The sequence below is a fragment of the Scyliorhinus canicula genome, chromosome 8 (assembly GCF_902713615.1).
Source record: "Scyliorhinus canicula chromosome 8, sScyCan1.1, whole genome shotgun sequence".
Lineage (NCBI taxonomy): Eukaryota > Metazoa > Chordata > Chondrichthyes > Carcharhiniformes > Scyliorhinidae > Scyliorhinus > Scyliorhinus canicula.
The window spans coordinates 5,287,701-5,300,115 of NC_052153.1; the positions used below are offsets into that span (position 1 = coordinate 5,287,701).

Sequence of the window (12,415 nt, forward strand, 5' to 3'; positions counted from 1 at the left end):
ACCAGGCACTTCAAAAGATTATGATGCCAAATTTGACATCCAGTATGGTGATGTTAAGGCAGATGGCCAAAAAACTTTGTCAAAGAGGTGGGTTTTAACGAGTTTCTAAAAGGAGAGCAGAGAGAGAGAGAGGGCGTCTTTGAGTCTGGACCTAGAAGGACAGAATGTGTCCGTTACTGAGTTCTCCCCCCCCCCCCCCCCCCCCCCCCCAAGCAGCCAGTCTTCATATTCCAGCATTGTGCATATGTGCTACGCGGTGTGATGAGAGACGGTCGGTAAAGAGACCCCTTGTCTGATCATTGGTCTGCCTTGTATTAACTGTTTAATAGCGGAGAGCTTGGTTTTCCAAATGAAGGATGAGAAATCAGACGACGTTTGTAACTTTTGTAAAAGCAGGCAAATGCACATTTTTCACACGAGTAGTAAGGCTCCATCTGATCTCTTTTGTTTTCCAATCCCTCAACTGTTGGAAGAATTCACTAGTATATATGTGTTGTATGTGTGAAGTATGGGCATTAATGTCTGGGCACCTGTGGAAGTTTATCCCTCTGCTTATTGTCAGGGTAGGGGACAGCATGTTCTGCAATGAATCATCTAATTTAATCAGTAACTGGAAGGAAAACATAAAAGCCACAAGCTATTATGGGTTATGAGTGAAACACCTAGCGATGACTTGGCAGGTTGTGCTGAACAATTAACATCCGGGAACATATTGACTTTAGGCTTTTAATAGATTCCATGTTGTAGGAACCCTTTACGAAGAAGACTTTTGAGCAAATTTCAATAACATGCAGACTGTAAAGTTCCTGGGATTGGCCCAATATGCAGTGAATGTCCAAGTACAATTCTTAATCGTTCTGCAAATGCTTTAAGCTCCATCCTCCCCTATCGTTATTTAGTGTTTGCGTTTGATGAGATTGAATTTGCTTTTAACATTTTAGGTAGGTGCGAGGTCACATTTTATACCTCACTACTTTTTCTGTTTAACAAGAAAAATGTGCTTACTATGCTATCATATGGGTTTTATTTTTCATCAGTGAACTTTCCTCCACTTGTCACAGAAAACCTGTGACAATCACTGGATCCCCACTCTCTACTTTGTTCATAATTACAGGTACAGTCCAAAAATAGCCCAGGAGCAAAGAGTTTTTGCTGATAGAAGTGGACTTGCTTAGCTATTAGAATGGCCTCCATTATTTACCTAAAAACCTGCCTTGAGATTTCCCTCATTTGTGGTTCAATTTGGCTTTGGAAACCTACCCTAGATTTGCCAATAGGAGTTACAGAAGGCCTCTCCTCATTCTGGCCACTTTTGGAACCCACCGCTCTTGAACTGACCGAATGCAGTGGTGTTAGGTATCATGGGGGGGGGGGTGGGGACACATGATGTGTGAGGGTGAATTTACTTTGGAAGCAACTCTGAGGGAAGTATAGTAATTCCAAATGTTGTCATTTCAATAAGTAGAATTCTGGCAGAACTCTGCTGTTCTAATATGGTGAAGCATTTTAAATGGCTTTGCACGCCATAAACAGGGTGAGGTCTGTCCAAGCTCACTCCATAGTGGAATATTGCAATTTGTATGTAAAATTTAACACTAGGAAGATTTTAGAGATTTCCTTGAATGCAGGACCCATGCTGGTTCTTATTCGCTCCCTCCCCCACCTGTGAACATTGACAGCAGAGTGTACCATCCACAGGATGCACCGCAGCAACTCATTAAGATTCCCTCGACAGCACCTTCCAAAACCCATGACTTCTACCACCTAGAAGAAAAAGGACATGCTTAGGAACACCAGACCTGGAAATCTGTCGCTGTTCCTTCACCATCGCTGGGTCACACCATCGCTAACAGCATTGTGGGTATACCTGCACATGTGAGAAGCAGTGGTTTGAGAAGATGGCTCACCACCACCTTCTTGAGGGCAATTGACAGATGGGCAATAAATGTTGGCTTTGCTAAAGTTGCCCACATCCTATACTTTGAATACATTTTAAAACCTTCTCTTTTCAGAGTTACTATTGAATCTGCTTTCACTACCCTTTTTCAGGCAGTGAATTGCAGATCATAATTCACTGCCTGAAATACTTTCTCCTCATTTCCCACCAGTTGTTTTGTTCTTTTGCCAATGATTATAAAAATGTGTTCTGTCACCCCCACCAGCGCCATTGGAAACAGCTTTTCCTGATTTGTTCTGTCTAATAATCTTTATTGTCTCAAGCAGGCTTACATTAACACTGCAATTAAGTTACTGTGAAAAGCCCCTAGCCGCCACATTCCAGCGTTTGTTCGGGTACACAGAGATGTCGGGAGAATTCAGAATGTCCAAATTGCCTAACAAGCACGTCTTTTGGGACTTGTGGAAGGAAACCGGAGCACCCGGAGGAAATCCATGCAGGCACGGGGAGAATGTGCAGACTCCGCACAGACAGTGACCCAAGCTGGGAATCGAGCCTTACACCCTGGCGCTGTGAAGCAACCATTCTAACCGCAGTGCTACTGTGCTGCCAATATGAAAGTCTCTCAACCCGAGTGCAGACTGGGATGTTTTGTACGCTGATAATGTTCCTGGATTGATTATTTGAATTCAGTGGTGTGGCAGAGTTGGGTGAATGCAGCTAGCTGCTTTGCCGGGCATTACAAGTGCAAGGTGCTGTTCAAGCAGTTCTGATTTTGGAGTTGTGAAATATAACTGATCTTTTTTTCTATACATATTTCTGCTTGTGGGTGGATTATATTATCTTCATTTTGTGTGTACACAGCAAATAGTGATTGAAGAAAAAACATGATGGAGGAAAGTGGGATTGAGACGACTCCCCCCAGTAGCCCACCACCTAATACCTCGGTGACTGCCAGCAGCCCCCCACCCCCCACAGGTACTGCTGCTTAAAATTTCAAACTGAACCTTTTTCAGATGCAGAATCTCTGAATCTAGATGCTCTGTGAATGTTGATGATTAAATCAGACCTAATGAAATAAACTAAGAAGAATACCTAGACAGACATTAATGCCGATGTATTGCAATTTTTTTGTAATATATTAAAGATTCTAGTTGTCATGATGGAAAAATTAGATCAATGTCATAACGTTTAGTTGGGACTAAGGGATCTTCTGTATAACTGACTAGGTGTTAAGAGTGAATGATTTTGTTAAATTAGCTATAAGAACTTAGACGCAAGAGAAGATGATTCTCTGAATCCAAAAGTTGAAACCGTAACATTAAGGAAATCAGGAAAAAACTCTCTTATCCAGAGTGTGTGGAACTCGCTACCACAGGGTGGGGCTGAGGTGGATTTAATAGATAATATTCAATGGGAAGCTAGATAAGTGGTCATGGGGTTAAGGAGTATGCAGATTGGATGGATGAAAAGAGGTTGGGATGAGGTTTGTGTGGAGCATAGGCAACAGCATGGGCTGAATGGTCTGTTTCTGTGCTGTAGAATTCTCCATATTCTATTAGCTGTAAAATTAAAATGAGGAAGCTTGAAGATTTCTTTGTTTTATGTTATGGAGTGCTTTATCCCAAGTTACTGTGGAGGCAGAAACTGCAATATCACTTAAAATAGAATTTAAGCATTTAAAAAAAAAATGTCTAAAAGGGAGAAGGAAAATGGATCACAGAACATGGTGTTGAATGGGGTTGATAGAGCCAATTAATCTACCTGTGCTATAATTTCTGTGCTTTTGAGATATTTCAGATGAAACTGTGACTTCATCTGGATACTAAGCTGCAAAATGCAGTGTTTATTATTTAAATTACAGACTTAAGCTGCTGAAATAATGAACATATACAATTCCTCCTTGGCAGTCTTTATAAGCAAACTTTATTCGACCATGGAGCTCTTTAATATGGATTCAATCTTTCAAAACTATTTAAATCTGAAGTCAGGTGTGAGGCTAAATTTTCTGTTAACTAACATTTGAGCACATCCACTGCGTTTCCCAATAGGGAATAATTTTGCATTCAAAGGGCTCATAACTTCTATGCCTGAAAATGGGCTTCTTGGGCGTCCTTGTAATATCTGTTACACATGGCAATCCCATAGTCTGAAATTTGAAGAATTCAATTTCTCCAGTAAAATGGTGGAACTGTAGGTTTATCAAATAGTTGCAGTATACTCTCCTATCTAAGGATGCCCAAATTGTCCTCTTCAGGAGGACAAATCAGAAAGACAAATCTACTCAGGTTTTTGAGGATGGAGGGTAGATGAAGGAGAAGCAGTGAAAATGGGATATTTGGACGCAGAGTGCCACAGAAAAGTTGGTTACATTAGATGAGGGTGTAAGGGTTTGGGGGTAAACATTCACACTTGATAGAAGATTTATTAGTGGATTGGAAATGTTGGGAAGAAACAGAACTTTCAGATTGGCAAACAGTTGTTAGTGGAGTGCTGCAGGGACCTCAGCCATTCAGTATCTATAATGAAATTACTGACGACACAAAACTAGGTGAGAAAGTAAATTGTGCAGAGGCTTTACAGGTTGCAATGAGACTTGGAGAGGTTCACGGAGTAGGCAAGAACGGGAAGGTAAGAGCATGATGTGGAGAAAAGTGAAGTTGTTCACTTAAGGAAAGAAAAACTGACTTAAGTGGTGAGAAATTATTAAATGTTCAGGGGTAATTGGATGTCCTTATACACTAAACACAGAGTTATGCAGATACAGCAAGCAACTGGAATGGTGACCTTTATTAGAAGGCGATAAAAGTAAAGAAGTCTTACTGCAGTTATGTGCACGCATTCGTATCAAAAGAGTTATACACTTGCCTTGAACAGGTATTGTAATAATAATAATAATCTTTATTGTCACAAGTACGCTTACATTAACACTGCAATGAAGTTACTGTGAAAATCCCCTAGTCACCACGTTCCGGTGCCTGTTCGGATACACAGAGGGAGAATTCAGAATGTCCAAATTACTTAACCGCGTGTCTCTCGGGACTTGTGGGAGGAAACCGGAGCACCCAGAGGAAACCCACGCAGACACGGGGAGAACGTGCAGACTCCACACAAGACAATGGCCCACGCTGGGAATTGAACCTGGGACCCTGGCGTTGGGAAGCAATAGTGCTAAATACTGCTGCCCATATGTATGACAGTTCACTGGATTAATACCTGGGCTGGGGGTGTTGACCTCTGCAGAAAGATTAAGTTGAATGGGCCTATAGTTCAGAAGAATTGAGAGGTGATTGCATTAAACTATATGAGGGGCTGGTTTAGCACAGTGGGCTAAGGCAGCTGGCTTGTAATGCAGAACAAGGTCAGCAGCGCAGGTCAATTCCCGTACCGGCCTCCCCCAAACAGGTGCTGGAATGTGGCGACTAGGGGCTTTTCACAGTAACTTCATTGAAGCCTACTTGTGACAATAAGCAATTATTATTATTATAAGATTCTGGTCGGACTTGATTGGATAAATAAGGGATTGAGAAATTTCTTTATTTGGTTGTGAGTCTTGGGAATTTTCTGCTCCAGAGAGCTGTAAATTCTCAGTCGTTGAGTGGGAGTATTTTTTGGACTCCAGGAAAATGGGAATTGGGTGGGAATACTGAGTTGATGTTAAAATCAGCCACAATCTGATTAAATGGTAGGGTGAGTTTGGGGAAGGGGGTGTGGCCTGACTGACCAACTCATATTTTTTACTTTTACGAGAACAATGTAAGTGTTGATTTATATGCTTTTAAACTTTTCATTTTTTTTTGTTTCCCTTTTGGCTTATCTGTCTGCAGTTCTGTCTAGTCCTTTATCCAAACCTATCACCAGCTCTATCCCTCCATTATCTCCCTCAACCTTTTCCACGCCTCCTCCTCCTCGAACCCACATGCCTCCTGCCATGTCTTCCACACCTCTGACTGTGGGGTCTTCTGCTGTCGCTTCCCCCATTCATCCGGCTGTTGCTCATCCCGGGCCTGCAGCTTACAGTAGTCCCATTACCTTTCCTCCTTCAGCACCTCCGATGGGCTCTCCTGCTGGTCCTGCTTTTTCTGCACCTCCCATAGGTCCACCCATCACTGGTTTCTCCATGTCTGCAAATTACGACATCACCCGAGGTCACGCTGGGCGAACCCCTCAAACCCCACTGATGCCAACCTTTTCTTCATCAGTCACAGGTGGTAGTTTAATTTTAATGTTCCATTTTTGTTTACAGAGTGCATTTACCGAAGTTGAAATTTGTGCATAGTGTTTAATGTTGTCAACTTAGATACATCTTTTAACACTTATTTTTCAATATAAATTTAGAGTACCCAATTACTTTTTTCCAAGGAGCAATTTAGCGTGGCCAATCAACCTACCCTGCACATCTTTGGGTTGTGTGGGTGAGACCCACGCAGACACGGGAAGAATGTGCAAACTCTGCACGGACAGTGACCCAGGGCCAGGATCGAACCCGGGTCCTCGGTGCAGTGAGGGTAGCAATACTAACCACTGCGCCACCGTGCCGCCCCAATCTTTTAACACTATTTGACATGCAAATTTGAAATCTTTTTCCTCCCCTGTACCTTGACACGGAAGGTCTTTAGTAGTAACCATTAGCACAGATACTATCAATGTTCCAATAAAGTTGTTAATGGAAATGGGACATAATTCTGTATTGAAGGTGAAGGTAGTTTCTGAGAAGGATTGGGTAACAATTTTTTTTCTTCCCGCTCATGTTCTGGTCCAGACCTTCCTTCTGATGCTGGTCTATAAATTGTGGTGCAATATGATCCAATGATTCCAATTTAATTGTTACTCCCCAGTTGAGGTGGGTTTTATTTTTGTAGTGCTCTTCCACTTGCACACTGTTGGTGCGCATGCTTAAGGGTTGACAAAAGGGCTTACTTCTCTTGGGTAACGACATTACAGAAAGGAGTTTGGTTTAAAGATGCTTTATTACTTGCGGTTTCAGGATCTCATCTCCTTGCCTAACTTTTAGCAGGGGCCACTGTTTAGAAGTCAGGTACAGGAATTCTGGCTGATTTTCATTTTCAAAGCGCCAATTGTTTAATTAGTGTCAATTCTTTGTAATGTTATGGGCCAGGGTTTAGAGAACCCCAAAGTGTATCATGGAGTTCACCTGACCCACAACTTTTACTAGATAGTGGTATGGGAAGCTCATGACCCACTCTACAGGTGTGGTACAGCAGAAATGGAAAAGTATTTTTTAAAGCAAAACAATGTTTATTCTATGAACTCAAGTTAACGTTTTTAAAACATACAGTGAAATCTTGGCAACCATTAATTCAAGTACAGCCCCCAAAGAATACAACACTAAGTAATCCTTTAAGCTTTCCTTTTAACATCCATAATACTTAAAACACCTTTTACCAGAAGCACATCAGATTAAAGTCACTACTGTTATTAGTTTTAAATCACCAGGATCGATTTACAGTCTTTAGATTACAGAGAGAGATTCATACACCTTCTGGCTGTGACTGCAGCTATCCAGCTTTGAAAACGAAACTAAAACACACCCTGCAGCAAACAGCCTAAAACAAAAGTAAAAAGCTGACAGCCCAGCTCCACCCATTGACATCACTGCAGTAGTAAACATCAATTTCTTAAAGGTACTCTCACTACAGATATTTATATGCACACCCATTTATAAACACCCATGTCTTAAAGGTACATTTCTTAAACACACATTTCTTAAAGGTACTCTCACATGACAGTAATTAACATTCTTGTTCTGAAATTATTTCTGCCAAATGTGAGCAGACCAAACTTGGTTCCTCAAGTTCTATATTTATTTTTTTTGGCAGGAGTTGGACCAAGCTCAGTGGCTCAAACCTCTGCTGCTGTTCGAAGTGGCTCCTCCATTACTTTCCCAGAGGAGACTGAAGATCCCAGGATGTCTGTCCACTATGACCAAAGCACCTCTGGAGGAGGACTGTGGGGATTTTTTAAGGTAGGCCTCAAGAGGAGTAACACTTGGCCAGGATTTTGTGGTGAAAGAATAAATGTTCTCCGTCATGTCGCTGATACTGACCCACTGAGTTTATCCAGACTTTGAAGCGGAAACTTGCTCTAACTGAGCATTTGATCCTGGGTGGCACTCTATATGGCATCTGTGAGCAGGGCAAGTAACAGCAAGGTTCTTCAACCGGTGGGATTGAAGAATCCTTACTGAGACAAGCAGTGTGTAAACCAAGAATTAGAAATAGTGATTAAGAGAGATGAGGACAGAAAAAGTTTTTTTTTAATGTTTTTGAATCTTCAGCATCAATCTACCTCTAAAAAGAATGAAACTCCCACTAAGTGTCTTTAATCTCTTGAGCATGCCCTGGTCAGTTCAGAGGTCATTTCAGCAGGCATTGTGCTTATTACTAACCCGTCTTTGAGTTAAACCCTGCAGAAGCAATGTTTCTCCTCCAGTAGTTGCTGGATTATCTCAATATTTTCACTGAACCAATCTTGGTGCTTCCGTGAGTTTCTGCAGTGGTCTGAAATCTATCTATCTATGGATTCTAGTCTACCAGTGTTCAATCTTTGGTGTCCATGAATCAACACTTGCAGATAAAGCCCAAGTTCTAGAAAGGGGCGGAATACCTTAACCACATCCTTAATTGGCCTTCATCCATCAATGAAGAAGCAATCAAACTGCGTCAGGTTGCCATCAACTGTTCTCATCATGACTCGTCCAGGCTAATCGAAACGGCGAATCCGGGAGCTAATGCTATCCCAGCTTGAGGTCTGGGAGGTCAGTGCCTTGTTGAGAAGCTCACTGAGCCTTTTCAGTCCATGTGGAAGGAAGGAACTATCCCACAAAAAAAAACAGATGCCTCCATTGTCCACCTGTACAAGTGGAAAGGAACTTGCCAATCTTGCACCAGCCATCGCGGAATCTCGCTCTTCTCTGTCACTGGCAAAAGCTCTGTTGGAATCCTTCTGAACCACTTAGTGCAACATCCCGACCAGGATCTGGTGTCAAGACTGTAAATGCTGTTTCTGGAAAGCTTGAGCAAGCCACTGATGTAGTATTCTTGGTTTGACAGCTTTGAAAAATGTCAGCAACAGAACGTGGACTTCCCTGTCATTTTTGTTGACCTGACCCAAGGCCGTTGACACCGCCAGTTGTGCGGGGCCCTTTGGAAGGTCATGGAGAAATCCATCACAATGTTTCAACATTTCCAAGACGGCATGTTTGTGCGTGTCCTGGGTGATGGTGAGTCTTCTGACCCATTCCCAGTCACTAATTGAGTTTAAAACAAGGCTGCGTGCCAGCGCTAACCGTCACATTTTTCACCGCTGTACTTTCCAATGTTTTCCATGATGGATGATCCTGGTATTGAAGTCAGATATCATATGGATGGAAAACTGCCCAATCTGACATGATTCCAGGCAAAGAACAAGGTCTCCAAGGACTACTTTGTGGCTTCCTGTTTGCTGATGTCTGTGCACTAGCTGCAGGTTCAGAGCTGGACATACACTGCAGCATGGACTGGTTCTCCAATGTATGTGACAGCTTCAGCCTTACAATCAGCATGAAGAAACTGAAGTAACGTTCCAGGAAAGTCCTATCTCGAGCCCAATGTTTCAGTCCATGACCTGAACCGGTCAGCGGTGAATAAGTTCACTTATCGTGGAACTGCACACTCTCGAGCTCTTCTTCATAGAATTTACAGTGCAGAAGGAGGCCATTTGGCCCATCAAATCTGCACCGACCGCTGGAAACAGTACCCCACCCAAGCCCATGCCTCCACCCCATTCCCAGTAACCCCACCTAATCTTTTTGGATACTAAGGGCAATTTTGTATACTAAGGGCAATTTATCATGGCCAATCTACCTAACCTGCACATCTTTGGACTGTGGGAGGAAACCGGAGCACCCGGAGGAAACCCACGCAGACACGGGGAGAACGTGCAGACTCCGCACAGTGAGCCAAGCCGGAATCGAACCTGGGACCCTGGAGCAGGGTGAAGCAACTGTGCTAACCACTGTGCTACCGTGCTGCCCATGTCTTCATTGACAGTGAGATGCATACAAGAATTGCCAAACACTGTAACCTTCGGCACACTTTGAACATCAGTCTGGGAATGTAAGTTTCCCTGCCAAACTGAAAATCTATGGAGCCATAGTTCTGCCCACTCTGCTGTACACATGTGAGACTTGCACAGTGTACCAATGTCAGGCTAAAAGGCTCAACCACTTTCACTTAGAATCATAGAATCGATCCCTACAGTGCAGAAGGAGACAGTTCAGCCCATCTAGTTTACACCGGCTCTTGGAAAGAGCATCCTATTTAAGCCCATGCCTCCACCCTATCCCAGTAACACCACCTAATCTTTTGGACACTAAGTGGCCAATCCACCTAACCTGCACATCTTTGGACTGTGGGAGGAAACTGGAGCACCCGGAGGAAACCCACGCACACACGGGGAGAACGTGCAGACTCCGCACAGACAGTGACCCAAGGCCGGAATTGAACCCGGGTCCCTGGAGCTGTGTGGCAGCAGTGATAGCCACTGTGTTACCGTGCTGGCCTTTGAGCTGCCTTTGTAAGTTACTGAAGATCAGATGACAGGACAAAAATACCGGACGCTAGGTGTTCACCTGAGCTGGCATGCCAAGCACCCAGACCGTATTGAGACAGACACAACTGGAGTTGGGCTGGTCACGTGGCCAGACGCCGGATACTCGCTGCCCAAAGTGATCTATGGAGAGCTCGAGTCTGGGGTGCCCTCTCGGGATGATCAAAGAAAGCGTGACATGGACACACCAAAGGCTTCGCTGAGGAGTTTTAATGTCAACTTTTGAGTCAAGGGAGAAGCTCGCCTTCGATCTCTGCCTGGCTCAGCCAAATACCTAACCGTGTGACCTCCTTAGAAAGTAAAAGCTTATGAGAGACCAAGAAAATGCGAGGAGAGGACATGCGTCCAAAGCTCCATTGCCTGTGGTACCCTGTCCTCAGCAGAACCGTCCGAGCACAGATCGGCTTTCCAAGTCACCTACGTACCCACCAGAACCCAAGCAAATGCCTCAAATGATTATCGTCATCACCTCAAAAGGACGAACAAGAGAATTATTCACTTACTCTGGAGTTTTCCATATGATTCTTCCGGGGTCTTTCCTGGGGAGCTGATGGACAAATACACCAACTTAATGCAATGGTGCAAGTGACTCAGAATTTCAGTGCCAAGAGTATGAAAGGTTACGAAGCCAAAGCAAGTGGATGGAGTTGATATGCAAATTGACAGTGATTTCATTTTTGTGGCAACACGAGTTTGAGGTGCAGAGTGTCATTCTGTAACTATGTCCCACCTTTGAGTTTGGAAATCAATCTGAGAGGCAGCAGAATATTTTCATTTTTCTGATGTGTGCTGGCTTTAAGCACTCCCAGACTGCGTTACGATGCAAGTTTGATGGATGGTAATGTTTCCAAACTAAATCTGTATAATACATTGTTAGTGTGGTCTTTTGATGCCTACAAAAGGGAGGACTGGGAGCCCCTTGCATTGTTTCACTTGGGACCCTTATAGCTGCTTTTTAAAAGCCGCTTAAAATATCTATAATTGAAATGGAAGGTGTTGAGGACCCGGTTTCGATCCCGGCTCTGGGTCACTGCCTGTGTGGAGTTTGCACATTCTCCCCATGTGTGCGTGGGTGTCCCCCCCACAACCCAAATATGTGCAGGGTAGGTGGATTGGCCACACTAAATTGCCCTTAATTGGAAAAAAATAATTGGGTACTCTAAATTTAAAAAAAAAAGAAAAAATATAATAATTAAAATGGGCAGTGACTTGACTAAAACGTGAAAACCATGAATCATTTAGATTAATGCTAGTTTCAGTTGCTGGTTATAGCGTCTTTAACACTATTATTCCAGAAACTGCTGTATTCATTCAGCAGATTGCACTTTGTTTATGGCAGTAATACAAAGAGCAATCATGTATCCCTGTAAGAACCTCCTCTTGCACCAACAATTGAGTGCTGCCAAAATGCTGCACTGTTATACTGACCGTCATGCATCACAGCAGGTAAATCATGTTCGCATGAACCTATCCACGATAAATATTGCGGACTGTGCTGAGATACAGCACTGTGGATTAGTAGCAAGGCACACTAGTACATTAACATTGGAGATGGGGATGTGGTCCTCCTAAAACGGCAACCTACAATTTGCAACGGTGAATTATTTTACAATGAAATAATACACAGCTGACTTCATTTGAAAAAACATTAAACTCCAGCCCTTGTATTACACTATATGCGAAAGCTGACAGCACAGGTTAAGAACCATTACTTCCCTGGGGGGAGGAACCGATGGAAAGGCACACGCAAACACCGAATGAGTTTCCACTGCCTTTGAGAATTGGCTATTTTTATCGTGGTGGAAATAGGGGCCAGAGTTTAATTGCTTTGCTGTTGGTACAGTATCGCACAGCCAGTAACATAGTCCAGCCATGTTATTACAAAAAAGGATTTGGAGGCACTGGAGA

General features: G+C 43.2%; 1 protein-coding gene across 4 annotated transcripts in view; it reads left to right on the plus strand.

Moving 5' to 3' along the window:
- The window catches only part of prrc1 (proline-rich coiled-coil 1), a 29,741-nt gene that overhangs the window by 4,727 nt on the left and 12,599 nt on the right, over positions 1-12,415 (plus strand). The window contains exons 2-5 of one of the 4 annotated variants that reach the window (XM_038804070.1): positions 2,762-2,865; positions 5,296-5,302; positions 5,725-6,105; positions 7,738-7,883. In XM_038804070.1, coding sequence (XP_038659998.1) covers positions 2,785-2,865; positions 5,296-5,302; positions 5,725-6,105; positions 7,738-7,883 — 615 coding nt within the window. In that variant the 5' untranslated portion in view covers positions 2,762-2,784. Of the gene's footprint in view, positions 1-1,037; positions 1,115-2,761; positions 2,876-5,295; positions 5,303-5,724; positions 6,106-7,737; positions 7,884-12,415 lie in introns of all 4 variants that reach the window. The other 3 variants (XM_038804069.1, XM_038804068.1, XM_038804071.1) reach the window with 3 other exon arrangements.